The 24,529-nt window shown below is 43.6% G+C and overlaps 1 protein-coding gene across 5 annotated transcripts in view; it reads left to right on the forward strand.

Moving 5' to 3' along the window:
• The window catches only part of LOC106584806 (myelin regulatory factor), a 118,495-nt gene that overhangs the window by 87,806 nt on the left and 6,160 nt on the right, over positions 1 to 24,529 (forward strand). For 3 of the 5 annotated variants that reach the window (XM_045705894.2, XM_045705897.2, XM_045705898.2), the window contains exons 8-23: positions 6,407 to 6,602; positions 7,051 to 7,127; positions 8,081 to 8,191; positions 11,408 to 11,507; positions 11,911 to 12,111; positions 12,514 to 12,622; positions 14,300 to 14,409; positions 15,012 to 15,172; positions 15,379 to 15,454; positions 16,077 to 16,228; positions 18,851 to 18,921; positions 19,016 to 19,132; positions 20,629 to 21,004; positions 21,711 to 21,773; positions 22,759 to 22,864; positions 24,449 to 24,523. In XM_045705894.2, the coding sequence (XP_045561850.2) occupies positions 6,407 to 6,602; positions 7,051 to 7,127; positions 8,081 to 8,191; positions 11,408 to 11,507; positions 11,911 to 12,111; positions 12,514 to 12,622; positions 14,300 to 14,409; positions 15,012 to 15,172; positions 15,379 to 15,454; positions 16,077 to 16,228; positions 18,851 to 18,921; positions 19,016 to 19,132; positions 20,629 to 21,004; positions 21,711 to 21,773; positions 22,759 to 22,864; positions 24,449 to 24,523 (2,101 nt within the window). The remainder of the gene's footprint in view (positions 1 to 6,406; positions 6,603 to 7,050; positions 7,128 to 8,080; positions 8,192 to 11,407; positions 11,508 to 11,910; positions 12,112 to 12,513; positions 12,623 to 14,299; positions 14,410 to 15,011; positions 15,173 to 15,378; positions 15,455 to 16,076; positions 16,229 to 18,850; positions 18,922 to 19,015; positions 19,133 to 20,628; positions 21,005 to 21,710; positions 21,774 to 22,758; positions 22,865 to 24,448; positions 24,524 to 24,529) is intronic. The other 2 variants (XM_045705896.2, XM_045705900.2) reach the window with 1 other exon arrangement.

Below are 24,529 nucleotides of genomic sequence, written 5' to 3' on the forward strand. Positions count from 1 at the left end.
TGTTGTTTCTGCTATAGAGGATAGTGTTGTTTCTGTTATAGAGGATAGTGTTGTTTCTGTTATAGAGGATAGTGTTTCTGCTACAGAGGATAGTGTTGTTTCTGTTATAGAGTATAGTGTTTCTGTTATAGAGGATAGTGTTGTTTCTGTTATAGAGGATAGTGTTGTTTCTGCTATAGAGGATAGTGTTGTTTCTGTTATAGAGGATAGTGTTGTTTCTGTTATAGAGGATAGTGTTGTTTCTGCTATAGAGGATAGTGTTGTTTCTGTTATAGAGGATAGTGTTGTTTCTGTTATAGAGGATAGGGTTGTTTCTGTTATAGAGGATAGTGTTGTTTCTGTTAGAGGATAGTGTTGTTTCTGTTATAGAGGATAATGTTGTTTCTGTTAGAGGATAGTGTTTATGTTATAGAGGATAGTGTTGTTTCTGCTATAGAGGATAGTGTTGTTTCTGTTATAGAGTATAGTGTTTCTGTTATAGAGGATAGTGTTGTTTCTGTTATAGAGGATAGTGTTTCTGTTATAGAGGATAGTGTTGTTTCTGTTATAGAGGATAGTGTTTCTGTTATAGATGATAGTGTTGTTTCTGTTATAGAGTATAGTGTTTCTGTTATAGAGGATAGTGTTGTTTCTGTTATAGAGTATAGTGTTGTTTCTGCTATAGAGGATAGTATTGTTTCTGTTATAGAGGATAGTGTTTCTGTTATAGAGGATAGTGTTGTTTCTGCTATAGAGGATAGTGGTGTTTCTGCTATAGAGGATAGTGTTGTTTCTGCTATAGAGGATAGTGTTGTTTCTGCTTTGGGGATAGTGTTGTTTCTGTTATAGAGTATAGTGTTTCTGTTATAGAGGATAGTGTTTCTGTTAGAGGATAGTGTTATTTCTGTTAGAGGATAGTGTTGTTTCTGTTATAGAGGATAGTGTTGTTTCTGTTAGAGGATAGTGTTGTTTCTGTTAGAGGATAGTGTTGTTTTAGAGGATAGTGTTGTTTCTGTTATAGAGGATAGTGTTGTTTCTGTTAGAGGATAGTGTTGTTTCTGTTATAGAGGATAGTGTTGTTTCTGCTATAGAGGATAGTGTTGTTTCTGCTACAGAGGATAGTGTTGTTTCTGTTATAGAGGATAGTGTTGTTTCTGTTATAGAGGATAGTGTTGTTTCTGCTATAGAGGATAGTGTTGTTTCTGCTATAGAGGATAGTGTTGTTTCTGTTATAGAGGATAGTGTTGTTTCTGCTATAGAGGATAGTGTTGTTTCTGTTATAGAGGATAATGTTTCTGTTATAGAGGATAGTGTTGTTTCTGTTATAGAGGATAGTGTTGTTTCTGCTATAGAGGATAGTGGTGTTTCTGTTATAGAGGATAGTGTTGTTTCTGTATAGAGGATAGTGTTGTTTCTGTTATAGAGGATAAGTGTTGTTTCTGTTAGAGGATAGTGTTGTACTGTTATAGAGGATAGTGTTGTTTCTGCTTATAGAGGATAGTTTGTTTCTGTTATAGAGGATAGTGTTTCTGTTATAGAGGATAGTGTTGTTTCTGTTATAGAGGATAGTGTTGTTTCTGTTATAGAGGATAGTGTTGTTTCTGTTATAGAGGATAGTGTTTCTGTTATAGAGGATAGTGGTGTTTCTGTTATAGAGGATAGTGTTGTTTCTGCTAGAGGATAGTGTTGTTTCTGTTATAGAGGATAGTGTTGTTTCTGCTATAGAGGATAGTCTTGTTTCTGTTATAGAGGATAGTGTTGTTTCTGTTAGAGGATAGTGTTGTTTCTGTTAGAGGATAGTGTTGTTTCTGTTATAGAGTATAGTGTTTCTGTTATAGAGGATAATGTTTCTGTTATAGAGGATAGTGTTGTTTCTGTTATAGAGGATAGTGTTGTTTCTGCTATAGAGGATAGTGTTGTTTCTGTTATAGAGGATAGTGTTGTTTCTGCTATAGAGGATAGTGTTGTTTCTGTTATAGAGGATAGTGTTGTTTCTGTTATAGAGGATAGTGTTGTTTCTGTTAGAGGATAGTGTTGTTTCTGTTATAGAGTATAGTGTTTCTGTTATAGAGGATAGTGTTGTTTCTGCTATAGAGGATAGTGTTGTTTCTGTTATAGAGGATAGTGTTGTTTCTGTTATAGAGGATAGTGTTGCTTCTGTTAGAGGATAGTGTTGTTTCTGTTATAGAGGATAGTGTTGTTTCTGTTATAGAGGATAGTGTTGTTTCTGTTATAGAGGATAGTGTTGTTTCTGTTAGAGGATAGTGTTGTTTCTGTTAGAGGATAGTGTTGTTTCTGTTATAGAGGATAGTGTTGTTTCTGTTATAGAGGATAGTGTTTCTGTTATAGAGGATAGTGTTGTTTCTGTTATAGAGGATAGTGTTGTTTCTGCTATAGAGGATAGTGTTGTTTCTGTTATAGAGGATAGTGTTGTTTCTGTTATAGAGGATAGTGTTGTTTCTGCTATAGAGGATAGTGTTGTTTCTGTAAGAGGATAGTGTTGTTTCTGTTATAGAGGATAGTGTTTCTGCTATAGAGGAAAGTGTTGTTTATGTTATAGAGGATAGTGTTGTTTCTGTTATAGAGGATAGTGTTGTTTCTGTTAGAGGATAGTGTTGTTTCTGCTATAGAGGATAGTGTTGTTTCTGTTATAGAGGATAGTGTTTATGTTATAGAGGATAGTGTTGTTTCTGCTATAGAGGATAGTGTTGTTTCTGTTATAGAGGATAGTGTTTCTGTTATAGAGGATAGTGTTGTTTCTGTTACAGAGGATAGTGTTTCTGCTATAGAGGATAGTGTTGTTTCTGCTATAGAGGATAGTGTTGTTTCTGTTATAGAGGATAGTGTTTATGTTATAGAGGATAGTGTTGTTTCTGTTATAGAGGATAGTGTTGTTTCTGTTATAGAGGATAGTGTTGTTTCTGTTATAGAGGATAGTGTTTCTGTTATAGAGGATAGTGTTGTTTCTGCTATAGAGGATAGTGTTTCTGCTATAGAGGATAGTGTTGTTTCTGTTATAGAGGATAGTGTTGTTTCTGTTATAGAGGATAGTGTTGTTTCTGCTATAGAGGATAGTGTTGTTTCTGTTATAGAGGATAATGTTGTTTCTGTTAAAGAGGATAGTGACAAAGATTAACTGTATACAATAGAGATAGAGAAAATTAAAGAGAGTGATAAAGAGAGAGAGAGAGAAAGAGGTAAAGAGAGAGAAGAGAGATGTGTACTCGCGTCCTGGGAGGGAGGGTTAGAATGATCTAGAGAGAAAAGAGAAGGAACAAAAAAAACTAATGTAGGGTTCTACAAATTCCTTGGAGGTGAGCGATGCGGGGGAGTGAGTAAGAGCAGGGTTTCGGTCAAGAAAGAGTATGAGGGGAGGAGGTGGAGGAGAGGGGAGGGGGGTGGAGGGGGGTGGAGGAGAGGGGAGGAGAGGGGAGGAGAGGGGAGTGGGGGGTAGAGAATGAGGGGAGGGGGGTGGAGGGGGGTAGAGAATGAGGGGAGGGGGGTGGAGGAGAGGGGAGGAGAGGGGGGTAGAGAATGAGGGGAGGGGGTGGAGGAGAGGGGAGGAGAGTGGAGAATGAGGGACGAGGAGGGGAGTGGAGGGGTGGGGGGTTGGAGGATAAATGTGCAATCACCTACTTGTGCACATTGCTATGTCGAACTGGGAAGTCCGAAGTTGAGGGATAAGGGGTGGGTAGTGCGTAGTGCGTACCATTTTGTTATCGTCATCAACAGGTGGCTCATCGTAGCTGATACACTCACATTTACGACATCATTATCTGGATGAAATATATGTTATAGTGTTAAGATTAGGAATACGCTTTGTCCTCATAAACCATGGTGGGGTCTGTGGAGGGTCTTCCACATGACAGTGGCACAGTCTCCACCTAGTGTTTACGAGTAGAATTACATTTATTTTGTGTTGGATGGGGACACTGGAATAAAAGCCAATTTATGCTTGTTCGGGAATGTGATCCGGATGCACTGTATGGAGGGTGTGACACCTTGCGGAGGCCCAATCGAGCTCCGTACCACATCGCCGTGAGCATCCCAAATTTCTTGACAATGCGGTGGGTTCCGTATAGCTCCGCATTGACATGATTGGTTCACGGTAGGTTGGGGGCGAAGAGGTCCTGTATGAACACAAACTCACTTCCTTGACAACTTCCTTCACAACAGCTCTGCTCGGCGGAAGTGCAAGAAGTATGAAAGCCCTGACTCTTGCAGAGGCTGCGTCACAGTAAACTAATGTTGTACGGCCACTGCAGATGCCGGATTGACCATGCAGAGCCCTTTAGCCTGTTAACACTTCGGTTAATGTTGTTCATTTGGGATTTGTTTGTCCATAACATTGGATGACTTGTGACTGAGGTAAGAACAGCCTCAATTTGTCGGGGCATGGGACTCTACAAGGTGTCGAAAGCCGTTCCACAGGGATGCTGGCCCATGTTGACTCCAATGCTTCCCACAGTTGTGTCAAGTTGGCTGGATGTCCTTTAGGTGGTGGACCATTCTTGATACTCACAGGAAACTGTTGAGCGTGAAAAACTCAGCAGCGTTGCAATTCTTGACACAAACAGGTGCTCCTGGAACCTACTATCATACTGTTCAAAGTAACTTAAATATTTTGTTTTGCCCATTCACCCTCTGCATGGCACATACACAATCCATGTCTCAATTGTCTCAAGGCTTAAAAATCCTTCTTTAACCTGTCTCCTCCCCTTCATCTACACTGATTGAAGTGGATTTAACAGGTGACATCAATAAGGGATCATAGCTTTCACCTGGATTCACCTGATCAGTCTATGCCAGTGTTTCCCAACCCTGGTACTCCAGTACCCCCAAAAGTACACATGTTTATTGTAACCCTGGAGAAGCACACCTGATTCAACTTGAGGACCAGGGTTTGGCTGTTGGGCGTACTGGAGGACTGGATGACCAGAGTTGGGCTGTTGGTGGGTACTGGAGGACTGGAGGACCAGAGTTGGGCTGTTGGGGGATACTGGAGGACCAGGGTTGGGCTGTTGGGGGGTACTGGAGGACTGGAGGACCAGGGTTGGGCTGTTGGGGGGTACTGGAGGACTGGAGGACCAGGGTTGGGCTGTTGGGGGGTACTGGAGGACCAGAGTTGGGCTGTTGGGGGATACTGGAGGACCAGGGTTGGGCTGTTGGGGGGTACTGGAGGACTGGAGGACCAGGGTTGGGCTGTTGGGGGGTACTGGAGGACTGGAGGACTGGAGGACCAGGGTTGGGCTGTTGGGGGGTACTGGAGGAATGGAGGACCAGGGTTGGGCTGTTGGGGGGTACTGGAGGACTGGAGGACCAGGGTTGGGCTGTTGGGGGGTACTGGAGGACTGGAGGACCAGGGTTGGGCTGTTGGGGGGTACTGGAGGACTGGAGGACCAGGGTTGGGCTGTTGGGGGGTACTGGAGGACTGGAGGACCAGGGTTGGGCTGTTGGGGGGTACTGGAGGAATGGAGGACCAGGGTTGGGCTGTTGGGGGGTACTGGAGGACTGGAGGACCAGGGTTGGGCTGTTGGGGGGTACTGGAGGACTGGAGGACCAGAGTTGGGCTGTTGGGGGGTACTGGAGGACTGGAGGACCAGGGTTGGGCTGTTGGGGGGTACTGGAGGACTGGAGGACTGGAGGACCAGGGTTGGGCTGTTGGGGGGTACTGGAGGACTGGAGGACCAGAGTTGGGCTGGGCTGTTGGTGGGTACTGGAGGACTGGAGGACCAGGGTTGGGCTGTTGGGGGGGTACTGGAGGACTGGAGGACCAGGGTTGGGCTGTTGGGGGGTACTGGAGGACTGGAGGACCAGGGTTGGGCTGTTGGGGGGTACTGGAGGACTGGAGGACCAAGGTTGGGCTGTTGGTGGGTACTGGAGGACTGGAGGACCAGGGTTGGGCTGTTGGGGGGTACTGGAGGACTGGAGGACCAGAGTTGGGCTGTTGGGGGATACTGGAGGACTGGAGGACCAGGGTTGGGCTGTTGGGGGGAACTGGAGGACTGGAGGACCAGGGTTGGGCTGGGCTGTTGGGGGGTACTGGAGGACTGGAGGACCAGGGTTGGGCTGTTGGTGGGTACTGGAGGACTGGAGGACCAGGGTTGGGCTGTTGGGGGGTACTGGAGGACTGGAGGACCAGGGTTGGGCTGTTGGGGGGTACTGGAGGACTGGGGGACCAGAGTTGGGCTGTTGGGGGGTACTGGAGGACTGGAGGACCAGGGTTGGGCTGTTGGGGGGTACTGGAGGACTGGAGGACCAGGGTTGGGCTGTTGGGGGATACTGGAGGACCAGGGTTGGGAAACACTGGTCTATGTCATTGAAAGGTGTTCCTATTGTTTTGTACACTCAGTGTATGTGACCTATAGGAGCCTACTGAAACAACTTTACTTTGACTCCCTCTCCATCCACCTCTTACTCTCTCCAGCCCTATGCCCACCTACCGCGTAGATGCTGACAAGGGCTTCAACTTCTCCCTGGCAGACGACGCCTTCGTGTGTCAGAAAAAGAACCACTTCCAGGTCACTGTGTACTGCGGCATGCTGGGAGACCCCAAGTACATCAAGACCAGCGAGGGCCTGCAGCCCATAGACTGCTTTTATCTCAAACTCAACGGGGTTAAGGTGAGAGAGGTGGGGAGACGGGTGACCAGGGTTGGGGTCAATAACATTTCAATTCAGTCAATACAAGAAGTTTCAAAATGGAATTGACCCAAATTGTGGTGGTTATGTTGTTGTCTCACCTAGCTATCTCCAGATGAATCCACTAACTGTAATTCTCTCTGGATAAAGAGTCTGCTAAATGACTAGCATGTAAAATGGATATAAAGATAATTAGTTGAACAGGGTCTTTCATCAACACCTGTTCCTGTCTGGCTCATAATCCTATCTCCTGTCTGTCTCTTTCCTGTCTCCCATCTATCTCCCGTCTGTCTCCTGTCTGTCTCACTCCCGTCTCCTGTCTGTCTCCTTCCCTTCTCCTGTCTGTCTCCCTCCTGTCTCCTTCCTGCCTCCTGTCTGTCTCTTACCTGTCTCCCTCCTGTCTCCTTCCTGTCTCCTGTCTGTTTTCCAGCTGGAAGCAATGAACCAGTCCATTAACGTGGAGCAGTCCCAGTCAGACCGCAGCAAGAGACCCTTCAAACCAGTACTGTGAGTAGAGACCCTTCATACCAGTACTGTGAGTAGAGACCCTTCATACCAGTACTGTGAGTAGAGAAACCCTTCATACCAGTACTTTGAGTAGAGAAACCCTTCATACCAATACTGTGAGTAGAGACCCTTCATACCAGTACTGTGAGTAGAGACCCTTCATACCAGTACTGTGAGTAGAGAGACCCTTCATACCAGTACTGTGAGTAGAGACCCTTCATACCAGTACTGTGAGTAGAGACCCTTCATACCAGTACTGTGAGTAGAGACCCTTCATACCAGTACTGTGAGTAGAGAGACCCTTCATACCAGTACTGTGAGTAGAGAGACCCTTCATACCAGTACTGTGAGTAGAGACCCTTCATACCAGTACTGTGAGTAGAGAAACCCTTCATACCAATACTTTGAGTAGAGAAACCCTTCATACCAATACTGTGAGTAGAGACCCTTCATACCAGTACTGTGAGTAGAGACCCTTCATACCAGTACTGTGAGTAGAGAGACCCTTCATACCAGTACTGTGAGTAGAGAGACCCTTCATACCAGTACTGTGAGTAGAGAGACCCTTCATACCAGTACTGTGAGTAGAGACCCTTCATACCAGTACTGTGAGTAGAGAGACCCTTCATACCAGTACTGTGAGTAGAGACCCTTCATACCAGTACTGTGAGTAGAGAAACCCTTCATACCAGTACTGTGAGTAGAGACCCTTCATACCAGTACTGTGAGTAGAGACCCTTCATACCAGTACTGTGAGTAGAGACCCTTCATACCAGTACTGTGAGTAGAGACCTTTCATACCAGTACTGTGAGTCTGGGTCTTCTGGGTACCTTTTGGGGGCAGGAAAGGACTGTAGGCACACTTTACAATTTACATTACAGTCTTTACTGCTGCGTCACAGTGTAAAAACTTAAAGAAATGTGATAATACATGTGTGTTTTTGTGTTTGCAGGGTCACACTGCCCCCGGAGCAGGTTACCAAGGTAACAGTGGGACGACTACACTTCAGCGAGACCACAGCCAATAACATGAGGAAGAAAGGCAAACCCAACCCTGATCAGAGGTTCTGTACTAACACACACACACACACACACACACACACACACACACACACACACACACACACACACACACACACACACACACACACACACACACACACACACACACACACACACACACACACACACACACACACACACACAACCCTGACCAGATGGACTAAACTAGCAACATGTAGCAGACCAGATGTATGCATGCAAATCATCATTCTAGTCACAGGGGCAATCTGATATTGATACATACCATTTGAATCCCAGATTGTACACTTCACTTGGTCGTCAAAAACATTTAATGGAAATAAATAAAAAACAAATGTGTGATTAACCCCGTTTACCTTCATACTGTAGGTGATTAACCCCGTTTACCTTCATACTGTAGGTGATTAACCCCGTTTACCTCCATACTGTAGGTGATTAACCCCGTTTACCTCCATACTGTAGGTGATTAACCCCGTTTACCCCCGTACTGTAGGTTATTAACCAGTTTACCTCCATACTGTAGGTGATTAACCCTGTTTACCTTCATACTGTAGGTTATTAACCAGTTTACCTCCATACTGTAGGTGATTAACCCCGTTTACCCCCGTACTGTAGGTTATTAACCAGTTTACCTCCATACTGTAGGTGATTAACCCTGTTTACCTTCATACTGTAGGTTATTAACCAGTTTACCTCCATACTGTAGGTGATTAACCCCGTTTACCTTCATACTGTAGGTGATTAACCCCGTTTACCTTCATACTGTAGGTGATTAACCCCGTTTACCTTCATACTGTAGGTGAATAACCCCGTTTACCTCCGTACTGTAGGTGATTAACCCCGTTTACCTCCATACTGTAGGTGATTAACCCCGTTTACCTCCATACTGTAGGTGATTAACCCCGTTTACCTCCATACTGTAGGTGATTAACCCCGTTTACCTTCATACTGTAGGTGATTAACCCCGTTTACCTCCATACTGTAGGTGATTAACCCCGTTTACCTTCATACTGTAGGTGATTAACCCCTGTTTACCTTCATACCTCTATCCAGGTCTGTACCCAAACAATTTGAACTTCTACTTTTAAAAATCCATCTCTCTAAAAACAAGTCTCTCACCTTTGCCGCCTGCTATAGACCACCCTCTTCCCCCAACTGTGCTCTGGACACCATATGTGAACTGATTGCCCCCCATCTATCTTCAGATCTCGTGCTGCTAGGTGACCTAATAGGAAACTAGGAAACTCTGTCACCTCCGATAAATCCACTATAATTGAGAATTTCAATAAGCATTTTTCTACGGCTGGCCATGCTTTCCACCTGGCTACCCCTACCGCGGTCAACAGCACTGCACCCCCTACAGCTACTCGCCCAAGCCTTCCCCATTTCTCCTTCTCCCAAATCCAGTTAGCTGATGTTCTGAAAGAGCGGCAAAATCTGGACCCCTACAAATCAGCCGGGCTAGACAATCTGGACCCTTTCTTTCTAAAATGATCTGCCGAAATTGTTGCAACCCCTATTACTAGCCTGTTCAACCTCTCTTTCGTGTCGTCTGAGATTCCCAAAGATTGGAAAGCAGCTGCTGTCATCCCCCTCTTCAAAGGAGGGGACACCCTTGACCCAAACTGCTACAGACCTATATCTATCCTACCCTACCTTTCTAAGGTCTTCAAAAGCCAAGTCAACAAACAGATTACTGACCATTTCAAATCCCACCGCACCTTCTCCGCTATGCAATCTGGTTTCAGAGCTGGTCATGGGTGCACCTCAGCCACGCTCAAGGTCCTAAACGATATCGTAACCGCCATCGATAAGAAACAATACTGTGCTGCCGTATTCATTGACCTGGCCAAGGCTTTCGACTCTGTCAATCACCACATCCTCATCGGCAGACTCAATAGCCTTGGTTTCTCAAATGATTGCCTCGCCTGGTTCACCAACTACTTCTCTGATAGAGTTCAATGTATCAAATCGGGTGGCCAGTTGTCTGGGCCTCTGGCAGTCTCTATGGGGGTGCCACAGGGATCAATTCTTGGGCCAACTCTGTTCTCTGTATACATCAATGATGTCGCTCTTGCTGCTGGTGAGTCTCTGATCCACCTCTACGCAGACGACACCATTCTGTATACTTCTGGCCCTTCTTTGGACACTGTGCTAACTCTCCAGACGAGCTTCAATGCCATACAACTCTCATTCCATGGCCTCCAACTGCTCTTAAATACAAGTAAAACTAAATGCATGCTCTTCAACCGATCGCTGCCTGCACCTGCCTGCCCGTACAGCATCACTACTCTGGACGGTTCTGACTTAGAATATGTGGACAACTACAAATACCTCGGTGTCTGATTAGACTGTAAGCTCTCCTTCCAGACTTACATCAAACATCTCCAATCCAAAGTTAAATCTAGAATTGGCTTCCTATTTCGCAACAAAGCATCCTTCATTCATGCTGCCAAACATACCCTCGTAAAACTGACCATCCTACCGATCCTCGACTTCGGCGCTTCATACTCGTCGCCAAACCCACTGGCTCCAGGTCATCTACAAGACCCTGCTAGGTAAAGTCCCCCCTTATCTCAGCTCACTGGTCACCATAGCAGCACCCACCTGTAGCACGCGCTCCAGCAGGTATATCTCTCTGGTCACCCCGAAAGCCAATTCCTCCTTTGGCCATCTCTCCTTCCAGTTCTCTGCTGCCAATGACTGGAACGAACTACAAAAATCTCTGAAACTGGAAACACTTATCTCCCTCACTAGCTTTAAGCACCAGCTGTCAGAGCAGCTCACAGATCACTGCACCTGTACATAGCCCATCTATAATTTAGCCCTACCTCTTCCCCTACTGTATTTATTTATTTAGCTCCTTTGCACCCCATTATTTCTATTTCTACTTTGGACTTTCTTCCACTACAAATCTACCATTCCAGTGTTTTACTTGCTATATTGTATTTACTTTGCCACCATGGCCTTTTTGCCTTTAACTCCCTTATCTCACCTCATTTGCTCACATTGTATATAGACGTATTTTTCTACTGTATTATTGACTGTATGTTTGTTTTACTCCATGTGTAACTCTGTGTTGTTGTACGTGTCGAACTGCTTTGCTTTATCTTGGCCAGGTCGCAATTGTAAATGAGAACTTGTTCTCAACTTGCCTGCCTGGTTAAATAAAGGTGAAATATATATATATATTTTTAAATACTGTAGGTGATTAACCCCTGTTTACCTTCATACTGTAGGTACTTCATGTTGGTGGTAGCATTGCAGGCCCAGGCCCACAGTCAGAGCTTCACGGTGGCCGCGCAGGTGTCCGAGAGGATCATCGTCAGGGTAACCTCTGTCAGTCTGGCCGTGTCTGTCTGACCGTCCTCTTCTGATCTCAATATTTACGTCGCAGGAAATAAACAGACATTTACAATTAAAAAATTTGAATTGACTGTCTTCCTAAATAATATATGAAATTGAGCCAAACCCCTCATACCTATCTGACTTCATGTGTTACGGTCTTGATTTTTTTCTTCTGTAAATATCTATATGTTTGTTGAGGCTGTTAATCATTCCATGCAGATCAGCAACAAAAATGTCGGAAGCTACTCAGTGCATAGGGATATTACTAGCACCGCAAACAAAAGAAGAATGAGAGACCTGTTATTACGAATGTAAATCAAAGGATATTTTTACAGCTCCCCTCAACTCTAAATATTTCTTTGTCGTCTGTCCCTATCCTTCTCTGGGTTTCCAGGCGTCTAACCCTGGTCAGTTTGAGAGTGACAGTGAGGTGTTGTGGCAGCGCGGTCAGCTACCTGACTCAGTGTACCACCACGGCCGGGTCGGCATCAACACCGACCGGCCAGACGAGGCCATGGTCATTCACGGCAACCTGAAGGTCATGGGGTCACTGGTGCACCCCTCCGATATACGGGCTAAAGAGAACGTCCACGAGGTGAGGGTGGGGGGGTGGGGGGGATGTGATCTGTAGATATGGTAGACTGCTCTACCATAAAAAAATTTTAAAAAAAATATTCCCGACATAATTTTTTTTAAATTTGTGTTACAATAATTCATAACATTTTCTATCTTGTTTTCTGTTCATTGTCCTGAAACCATACATCGTCATCCTTTAGCCGTATGTACCTGTCTGTAATCTAGCTCCATAGTCATATCCAAATCTCTGTGTGTGTGTGTGTGTGTGTGTGTGTGTGTGTGTGTGTGTGTGTGTGTGTGTGTGTGTGTGTGTGTGTGTGTGTGTGTGTGTGTGTGTGTGTGTGTGTCTGTGTGTGTGTGTGTGTGTGTGTGTGTGTGTGTGTGTGTGTGTGTGTGTGTGTGTGTGTGTGTATATATGTAGGTGGACACTACAGGCAACCTGAAGCGGATCAGTCAGATGAGGCTGGTTCATTATCAGTACAAGCCTGAGTTTGCTTCCAGCATGGGCATCGACACCAGCCCAGAGACCGGTAACTTATACAACACTGTCATTTTGGGTTATACATTATAGACAATGAATTAACAGAAATCAGTAGCACTAGAAATGTATTGCATTCCCATCTTAATAACATTTGTATCGGTGAGTTATCTTTATATTTTATATCCTCCCGTCCATTGCATTGGCGTAGTGTGGCTATGTGTCTGTATGTATACATGATGCTCTGACAGACCTTACTTCTATGACCCCTGTCTCCAGGAGCTTACAGTAAGGTGTTGTATTATCCAGGAGTGATAGGAGTTACAGTAAGGTGTTTTATTATCCAGGAGTGATAGGAGTTACAGTAAGGTGTATTATCCAGGAGTGATATGAGCTTACAGTAAGGTGTTGTATTATCTAGGAGTGATAGGAGTTACAGTAAGGTGTTGTATTATCCAGGAGTGATATGAGCTTACAGTAAGGTGTTGTATTATCCAGGAGTGATAGGAGTTACAGTAAGGTGTTGTATTATCTAGGAGTGATAGGAGTTACAATAAGGTGTATTATCTAGGAGTGATAGGAGTTACAGTAAGGTGTATTATCCAGGAGTGATAGGAGCTTACAGTAAGGTGTTGTATTATCCAGGAGTGATAGGAGCTTACAGTAAGGTGTTGTATTATCCAGGAGTGATAGGAGTTACAGTAAGGTGTTGTATTATCTAGGAGTGATAGGAGTTACAATAAGGTGTATTATCTAGGAGTGATAGGAGTTACAGTAAGGTGTTGTATTATCCAGGAGTGATAGGAGTTACAGTAAGGTGTTGTATTATCCAGGAGTGATAGGAGCTTACAGTAAGGTGTTGTATTATCTAGGAGTGATAGGAGTTACAGTAAGGTGTATTATCCAGGAGTGATAGGAGTTACAGTAAGGTGTTTTATTTTCCAGGAGTGATAGGAGTTACAGTAAGGTGTTGTATTATCTAGGAGTGATAGGAGTTACAGTAAGGTGTATTATCCAGGAGTGATATGAGCTTACAGTAAGGTGTTGTATTATCCAGGAGTGATAGGAGCTTACAGTAAGGTGTTGTATTATCCAGGAGTGATATGAGCTTACAGTAAGGTGTTGTATTATCCAGGAGTGATAGGAGTTACAGTAAGGTGTTGTATTATCTAGGAGTGATAGGAGTTACAATAAGGTGTATTATCTAGGAGTGATAGGAGTTACAGTAAGGTGTATTATCCAGGAGTGATAGGAGCTTACAGTAAGGTGTTGTATTATCCAGGAGTGATAGGAGCTTACAGTAAGGTGTTGTATTATCCAGGAGTGATAGGAGTTACAGTAAGGTGTTGTATTATCTAGGAGTGATAGGAGTTACAATAAGGTGTATTATCTAGGAGTGATAGGAGTTACAGTAAGGTGTTGTATTATCCAGGAGTGATAGGAGTTACAGTAAGGTGTTGTATTATCCAGGAGTGATAGGAGCTTACAGTAAGGTGTTGTATTATCCAGGAGTGATAGGAGTTACAGTAAGGTGTTGTATTATCTAGGAGTGATAGGAGTTACAGTAAGGTGTATTATCTAGGAGTGATATGAGCTTACAGTAAGGTGTTGTATTATCCAGGAGTGATAGGAGTTACAGTAAGGTGTATTATCTAGGAGTGATAGAAGTTACAGTAAGGTGTATTATCCAGGAGTGATAGAAGTTACAGTAAGGTGTTGTATTATCCAGGAGTGATAGCTCAGGATGTGCAGCAGATCCTGCCTGAAGCTGTGAAGGAGGGTGGAGATGTGATCTGCTCTAACGGAGAGACCATCCCTAAACTACTGGTGGTTAACAAGGTGAGACACACCCTTTGCACGCACACACAGCAACCAAGCATACTGTATGTATTTAATACAAGTTGGAGAATTCCTGGAAACAGGGGCGAATAACTGGGGAGGGAAACGGGAAATCCTCCAACCGAGATTTCTGAAGAACCCGACAACTCTGGAAAAGATTCCGGAATATGGCAACAGACACACAAACGCCAACTTCTGTGCCTCTCTTTCTCTCTCTCTCTCTCTCTCTCTCTCTCTCTCTCTCTCTCTCTCTCTTTTCTCTCTCTCTCTCTCTCGCTCTACCTCTCTCCTCTCCCTCTTTCTCTCTTCATCTCTCTCTCTCTCTCTCTCTCTCTCTCTCTCTCTCTCTCTCTCTTTCTTTCTCTCTCTCTCTCTCTACCCCTCTCCTCTCCCTCTTTCTCTCTTCATCTCTCTCTCTCTCTCTCTCTCTCTCTCTCTCTCTCTCTTTCTTTCTCTCTCTCTCTCTACCTCTCTCCTCCTCTCCTCTCCCTCTTTCTCTCTTCATCTCTCTCTCTCTCTCTCTCTCTATCTTTCTCTCCTCCTCTCCCGCTCTCTCCTTCTCTCTCTCTCTCTCTCTCTCTCGCTCTCTCTCTCCTCTCTAGGACCGTATCTTCATGGAGAACGTGGGAGCGGTGAAGGAGCTGTGTAAATTGACTGACAACCTGGAGACTCGTATAGATGAGCTGGAGCGCTGGAGCAGGAAGCTGGCCAAACTCCGCCGCCTGGACAGCATGAAGAGCACCGTCAGCGGAGGCACCACCAGGTAGGACACACCTGGATATTATGCATTGCATGTCAAATACTTTCAATAGGTGAACCTGATTTAGCTTGGAGTTTACACTATTGGTAGGCTACTATTCCATTGGTTCCATTGTACCACTGCAAACTTGATGAAGCACAGTTGAACTACAATACATTACATACTGTATGTATTTGGTGGATGATTTAATCTTCTTACCGTCTCTCCAGCCAATCAGGAAGCCAGTTCAGCAGGACAGGAAGTGTCCCTCTGAAGAAGAAGAAGACAGTCAAACCTGGGAGCAAGGTAAGTCTCTCTGACCTGTATGTTTCTCTATGAATCAAAATGTCTATGGACTTCAAAATGGATGGTATTTAGTCAGGATCATTAGGATTGACAGAAATTATGATTAACACATAGTATAATTAGCATATATTATGATTAGCATATATCATAATTAACATACATTATGATAAACAGAGCTTGACATGTATTATAATTAACATACATTATGGTAAACAGATATTATGATTAACAGATAGTCGAATTAACATATATTATTATTTATATATATATATATATATATATATATAATGATTAACAGACAGTATAATTTATATATATTATGATTAACAGATATTATAATTAACAGATATTATGAATAATATAAATTATAATTATTATAATTCAATTAAAACCCCAGAGTAGTGCTGTATCAGTGTGTGGTTCCACAGTCTAACCCCAGAGTAGAGCTGTATCAGTGTGTGGTTCCACAGTCTAACCCCAGAGTAGTGCTGTATCAGTGTGTGGTTCCACAGTCTAACCCCAGAGTAGAGCTGTATCAGTGTGTGGTTCCACAGTCTAACCCCAGAGTAGAGCTGTATCAGTGTGTGGGGCGGTTCTAACCTGTACCTGTATGTGATTCCAGAGTCCGACTCCAGAGCAGGGCTGTATCAGCCACAGGGTGATGCAGGGAATCATTCTGGCTCTAGTCGTCGTCATGACCTTCAGTGTCATCTCCATGTCCGTCCTGTACGTGTTGACGCTGCACCACAGAGGCGACGTCTCTGAGAAGGCTGGGTATGTATGCTGTTCTCATCAGGCAGATACAGTACATTAGACATACCTGTACATGATATACCTCAACCATCTACACTACATGATATACCTCAACCACATACCTGTACACTACGTAAGATACCTCAACTATATACACTACATGATATACCTCAACTATATACACTACATGATATACCTCAACTATATACACTACATGATATACCTCAACTATATACACTACATGAGATACCTCAACTATATACACTACATGATATACCTCAACTATATACACTACATGATATACCTCAACTATATACACTACATGAGATACCTCAACTATATACACTACATGAGATACCTCAACTATATACACTACGTAAGATACCTCAACTATATACAGTACATGATATACCTCAACCATATACACTACATGATATACCTCAACTATATACACTACATGAGATACCTCAACTATATACACTACATGATATACCTCAACCACATACCTGTACACTACGTAAGATACCTCAACTATATACACTACATGATATACCTCAACTATATACACTACATGAGATACCTCAACTATATACAGTACATGATATACCTCAACCATATACACTACATGATATACCTCAACTATATACACTACATGAGATACCTCAACTATATACACTACATGATATACCTCAACCACATACCTGTACACTACGTAAGATACCTCAACTATATACACTACATGATATACCTCAACTATATACACTACATGAGATACCTCAACTATATACACTACATGATATACCTCAACTATATACACTACATGATATACCTCAACTATATACACTACATGAGATACCTCAACTATATACACTACATGATATACCTCAACTATATACACTACGTAAGATACCTCAACTATATACACTACATGATATACCTCAACTATATACACTACATGATATACCTCAACCATCTACACTACATGATATACCTCAACTATATACACTACATGAGATACCTCAACTATATACAGTACATGATATACCTCAACTATATACACTACATGATATACCTCAACCATATACACTACATGATATACCTCAACCATATACACTACATGAGATACCTCAACTATATACACTACATGGGATACCTCAACTATATACACTACATGATATACCTCAACCATATACACTACATGATATACCTCAACCATATACACTACATGATAAACCTCAACCATATACACTACATGAGATACCTCAACTATATACACTACATGGGATACCTCAACTATATACACTACATGAGATACCTCAACTATATACACTACATGGGATACCTCAACTATATACACTACATGATATACCTCAACCATATACACTACATGATATACCTCAACTATATACACTACATGAGATACCTCAACTATATACACTACATGATATACCTCAACTGTCCACCACTCTGTCCATGTTATATCTCATCTTTCGCTCTCTTATCTTTCTGTCTTTCTGTCTCTCTTCCCGTGCTCTCCTCTTTTCTTCTTCCCTATTTGCTCTTCTCTCTCTCTCTCTCTCCCCCTCTCTCTCTCCCTCTTCCTCACTCTGTCTCTCCCTTCTCTCTCTCTCTCCCTTCTCTCTCTCTCTCTCTCTCTCTCTCTCTCTCTCTCTCTCCCCCTCTCTCTTTCTCTCTTCCTCGCTCTGTCTTTCTGTCTCTCCCTTCTCTCTCTCTCTCTCCCTTCTCTCTCTCCCCCTCTCTCTCTCCCTCTTCCTCACTCTGTCTCTCCCTTCTCTCTCTCTCTCCCTTCTCTCTCTCTCCCTCTTCCTCGCTCTGTCTTTCCCTTCTCTCTCTCTCTCTCTCTCTCTCTCCCCCCCCCTCTCTCTCTCTCTCTCTCTCTCTCTCTCTCCCCCCTCTCTCTTTCTCCCTTCTCTCTCTCTCCCTCTTCCTCGCTCTGTCTTTCCCTTCTCTCTCTCTCTCTTTATATCTCTCCCCTTCTCTCCTTCTCCCCCCTTTCCCCTCTCACTCTCCCATTCTCTTATCTTTGATTAATACTGTACTGTAGGTTTGTGATAAGGGCGTTTCTTTGCCTGTGTCTCAAGAGGTCATGACTAATTTCTACTGTTGACTTGCTTGCCAGTCCAGTCTGGAACATTACAAGTAGGCCTATACAGACAAATGTACATGAAGTAGGCCTATACAGACAAATGTACATGAAGTAGGCCTATACAGACAAATGTATATGAAGTAGGCCTATACAGACAAAGGCTTTGTGAAAGAATAAGGTTAGAGGTACAAACCACTTTCACCACAAAACATATTCTGATTACTTCACATTATTTATTCAGCCCCCCCCACCTGACGCTGTCTCTGCTATTCTATTCTATTCTATTCTATTCTATTCTCTGTGTTCTCTCTGACTGTACTGTAATGGGGCGGCAGGTAGCCTAGTGGTTAGAGCCTTGGGCCAGTAACTGAAAGGTTGCTAGATCGAATCCCCGAGCTGACATGGTAAAAATCTGTCGTTCTGCCCCTGAACAAGGCAGTTAACCCGCTGTTCCTAGGCCGTCATTTGAAAATAAGAATTTGTTCTTAGCTGACTTGCCTAGTTAAATAAAGGTAAAATGTTCTGACATCCCTCAGGTCCAGGTCTGCAGTGGGATCATCTAGAAGGACGGCCTCCGGTCCTCGGTCTACCACCCCGACACTTCCTGGTCAGCGACACACACTGGGACATATGAATCAATCGCAGCCTACTTCATTACATTTTACAGTGGATTGAATAACTGTCATATCTGTTCTGTACAGATACAGTCCCGCCCTCTCCTTCACTGTCCAATCCTGCAGCTTGCTGCCCGCCTACAACTGCCACAAACAACCAATCAGCAACTGCTCTGTCGCCAAGCAACAACCAATCTACATCGGGTAAGAAAACACCCATCTGTCCTACCACACCAGACAAAAAGCTTAACCCATATCTTCATTCATAACCTATAGCCCATACATGACCCATACATGACCCATACATAACCCATACATAACACATACATGACCCATACATGACCCATACATGAACCATACATGACCCATACATAACCCATACATAACCCATATATAACACATACATAACTCATACATGACCCATACATGACCCATACATAACTCATACATGACCCATACATAACCCATACATGACACATACATGACCCATACATGACACATACATAACACATACATAACACATACATAACACATACATGACCCATACATGACCCATACATAACTCATACATGACCCATACATAACTCATACATGACCCATACATAACCCATACATAACACATACATAACTCATACATGACCCATACATGACACATACATGAACCATACATGACCCATACATGACCCATACATGACCCATACATGAACCATATATGACCCATACATAACCCATACATAACCCATATATAACACATACATAACTCATACATGACCCATACATGACCCATACATAACCCATTTATAACCCATACATGACCCATATATGACCCATACATAACCCATACATAACCCATATATAACACATACATGACCCATACATGACCCATATATGACCCATATATGACCCATATATGACCCATACATAACCCATATATAACACATACATAACTCATACATAACCCATACATGACCCATACATGACCCATATATGACCCAAACATGACCCATATATGACCCATACATGACCCATACATAACTCATACATGACCCATACATAACCCATACATAACACATACAAAACCCATACATGACCCATACATGACCCATACATAACCCATATGTAACCCATACATGACCCATACATGACCCATACATGAACCATATATGACCCATACATAACCCATACATAACCCATATATAACACATACATAACTCATACATAATCCATACATGACCCATACATAACCCATTTATAACCCATACATGACCCATATATGACCCATACATAACCCATACATAACCCATATATAACACATACATGACCCATACATGACCCATATATGACCCATATATGACCCATATATGACCCATATATGACACATACATAACCCATATATAACACATACATAACTCATACATAACCCATACATGACCCATACATGACCCATACATGACCCATATATGACCCAAACATGACCCATATATGACCCATACATGACCTATACATAACTCATACATGACCCATACATAACCCATACATAACACATACAAAACCCATACATGACCCATACATGACCCATACATAACCCATATGTAACCCATACACAACCCATACATAAGCAGTGAGGAAACATTTCATAAACAACTTGCGTTTGTTTACAGAAGCATTCATGACACCAGTCTCTCTCCTCTCTCCTGTAGAGCTGAGTAGTCCGGGCAGTATCAACAAGAAGGCCAAGTCCAGGCCTGTGGACAAGGACGGACGCTACAGGAACCGTCTCAGCCACACCTCCGCCCCCATGTACCTGTCCAAGGCGAAGAGACCTGCCCCTGCCCCTGCAGGAGACCTGGAGGTTGTAGGGGGGGTCACGAACCGGCTGCCTGGACCGGGTGGGCCTGGACCGGGTGGGCCTGGAGGCCAACAGACCCTGCCTCGGAGACAACGCCGGGACAACACACACAGCAACACAGAGGAGGAAGCAGGGGAAATATCATCCCCTTCCCTTATGGATCTACACATCCTGGAGACAGACCAACACATCTCATCACACAACTGTCCCCATCCTGACAGCTGCAGGTGGGTCTTCCTGTGTGGTTCTTCTTTAGACTGTATGAGTCGAATGTAGTTAGACTGGAACACAAAACCTTTGTGAAACACATTATATTAAAGACATTTGACATAACTCGACAGTTTTATCTCCATCTCTTCATTCAAAGACTAAATCATGGATACTCTTACTGACAGTTGTAGCTGCTTTGCGTGATGTATTGTTGTCTCTACCTTCTTGCCCTTTGTGCTGTTGTCTGTGCCCAATAATGTTTGTACCCTGTTTTATGCTGCTAACATGTTGTGTTGCTACCATGTTGTGTTGCTACCATGTTGTTGTCATGTTGTGTTGCTACCATGTTGTTATCAGGTTATGTTGCTACCATGTTGTGTTGTGTTGCTACCATGCTGTGTTGTCATGTGTTGCTGCCTTGTTATGTTGTTGTCTTAGGTCTCTCTTTATGTTGTGTTGTGTTGTCTCTCTTGTCGTGATGTGTGTTTTGTCCTATATTTATATTGTATTTATTTTTATTTTTAATCCCAGGCCCCCGTCCCCGCAGGAGGCCTTTTGCCTTTTGGGAGGCCGTCATTGTAAATAAGAATTTGATCTTAACTGACTTGCCAGGTTAAATAAAGGTTAAATAAAAACAATTCAAAAGTCAATTAAATTAAATTGCTTGTATTGTTGGGGTTTGTGTGACTGCATTACATAATGATTTGTATGTTTTATCTACAGCTATACTGTACCACTCTCAGCAATCAAGAACTCTTCCATGTCACAGATCACTCTCCACATGATGTGAGTAGGCATGGTTACAGATCACTCTCCATATGATGTGAGTAGGCATGGTTACAGATCACTCTCCATATGATGTGAGTAGGCATGGTTACAGATCACTCTCCATATGATGTGAGTAGGCATGGTTACAGATCACTCTCCATATGATGTGAGTAGGCATGGTTACAGATCACTCTCCATATGATGTGAGTAGGCATGGTTACAGATCACTCTCCATATGATGTGAGTAGGCATGGTTATAGATCACTCTCCACATGATGTGAGTAGGCATGGTTACAGATCACTCTCCATATGATGTGAGTAGGCATGGTTACAGATCACTCTCCATACGATGTGAGTAGGCATGGTTACAGATCACTCTCCATATGATATGAGTAGGCATGGTTATAGATCACTCTCCACATGATGTGAGTAGGCATGGTTACAGATCACTCTCCATATGATGTGAGTAGGCATGGTTACAGATCACTCTCCATATGATGTGAGTAGGCATGGTTACAGATCACTCTCCATATGATGTGAGTAGGCATGGTTACAGATCACTTTCCATATGATGTGAGTAGGCATGGTTATAGATCACTCTCCATATGATGTGAGTAGGCATGGTTACAGATCACTCTCCATATGATGTGAGTAGGCATGGTTACGGATCACTCTACATATGAAGTCCAGACCACAGGACATAAAACAACAAAACAACTCAGCTATCTACAGTTATGATGAAGTCCATGACAGCTGCATGTGTTTATATGTAGTTGCCAAGCAGACAAACCTGTTTTTTTCCCCACAAAATAGGTGATTTACCAACTACACCTTTTCTATTGATCACGCCTGTAAAGACTTGTAACCATCCTTCCCTCTGTCCTCAGTTCCCGTTTCTTCACAGTGTTGTAACGAAATGTCACCATTCTTACCTCCGTCCTCAGTTCCCGTTTCTTCACACAGTGTTGTAACGAAATGTCACCATCCTTCCCTCTGTCCTCAGTTCCAGTGCCAGCGTGTGGGTCAGACAGTGTGGAGCCACTAGAGGACGTCTGTGTCCTGACCACACAGAGACAGAGCTTCATGCTGGAGAGAAAAAAGTCACTGAGGTACATCTATACATTTAATCCAATATAAGACATAAACTCAGCAAAAAAAGAAACGTCCTCTCACTGTCAACTGTTTATTTTCAGAAACTTAACATGTGTAAATATTTGTTTGAACATAACAATATTCATCAACTGAGACATAAACTGAACAAGTTCCACAGACATGTGACTAACAGAAATGGAATAATGTGTCCCTGAACAAAGTGTGTGTGGGGGGGGGGGTCAAAATCAAACAGTCAGTATCTGGTGTGGCCACCAGCTGCATTAAGTACTACAGTGCATCTCCTCCTCATGGACTGCACCAGATTTGCCAGTTCTTGCTGTGAGATGTTACCCCACTCTTCCACCAAGGCACCTGCAAGTTCCCGGACATTTCTGTGGGGAATGGCCCTAGCCCTCACCCTCCGATCCAACAGGTCCCAGACGTGCTCAATGGGATTGAGATCCGGGCTCTTCGCTGGCCATGGCAGAACACTGACATTCCTGTCTTGCAGGAAATCACGCACAGAACGAGCAGCATGGCTGGTGGCATTGTCATGCTGGAGGGTCTTGTCAGGATGAGCCTGCAGGAAGGGTACCACATGAGGGAGGAGGATGTCTTCCCTGTAATGCACAGCGTTGAGATTGCCTGCAATGACAACAAGCTCAGTCCGATGATGCTGTGACACACCGCACCAGACCATGACGGACCCTCCACCTCCAAATCGATCCCGCTCCAGAGTACAGGCCTCGGTGTAACGCTCATTCCTTCAACAATAAACGTGTATCCGACCATCACCCCTGGTGAGACAAAACCGCGACTCGCCTTACAACAGGCCTACAAGCCCTCAGTCCAGCCTCTCTCAGCCTATTGCGGACAGTCTGAGCACTGATGGAGGGATTGTGCATTCCTGGTGTAACTCGGGGCAGTTGTTGTTGCCATCCTGTACCTGTCCCGGAGGTGTGATGTTCGGATGTACCAATCCTGTGCAGGTGTTGTCACACGTGGTCTGCCACTGCGAGGACAATCAGCTGTCTGTCCTGTCTCCCTGCAGCGCTATCTTAGGTGTCTCACAGTACAGACATTGCAATATGCAGTCCTCATGCCTCCTTGCAGCATGCTTAAGACACGTTCACGCAGATGAGCAGGGACCCTGGGCATCTTTCTTTTGGTGTTTTTCAGAGTCAGTAGAAAGGCCTCTTTAGTTTCCTAAGTTTTCATAAAAGTGACCTTAATTGCCTACCATCGGTAAGCTGTTAGTGTCTTAATGACCGTTCCACAGGTGCATGTTCATTAATTGTGTATGGTTCATTGAACAAGCTTGGGAAACAGTGTTTAAACCCATTACAATGAAGATCTGTGAAGTTATTTGAATTTTTACGAAGTATCTTTGAAAGACAGGGTCCTGAAAAAGGGACGTTTCTTTTTTTGCTGAGTTTATTATTGACCAGTGTTCGGGGTTCATTCTATTTCAATTAAGGAAGTAAACTGTAATTCCAATACTTTCCAAATGGTCTGAGTTGAAGCGGAATTGACCCCAACCCTGTTGTTGATTACTTTGCTTATGGAGAAACTGACTGACCTCTTGACCTCTTTCTCCTCAGGGGACAGATCACCTGTGGCCAGTACCTGTACTGTCATTCCAGGACGTCACCTATCACTTCAGAGTGGCCAAGTCTGTGAGT

The sequence above is a fragment of the Salmo salar genome, chromosome 23 (assembly GCF_965601325.2).
Source record: "Salmo salar chromosome 23, fSalSal1, whole genome shotgun sequence".
Lineage (NCBI taxonomy): Eukaryota > Metazoa > Chordata > Actinopteri > Salmoniformes > Salmonidae > Salmo > Salmo salar.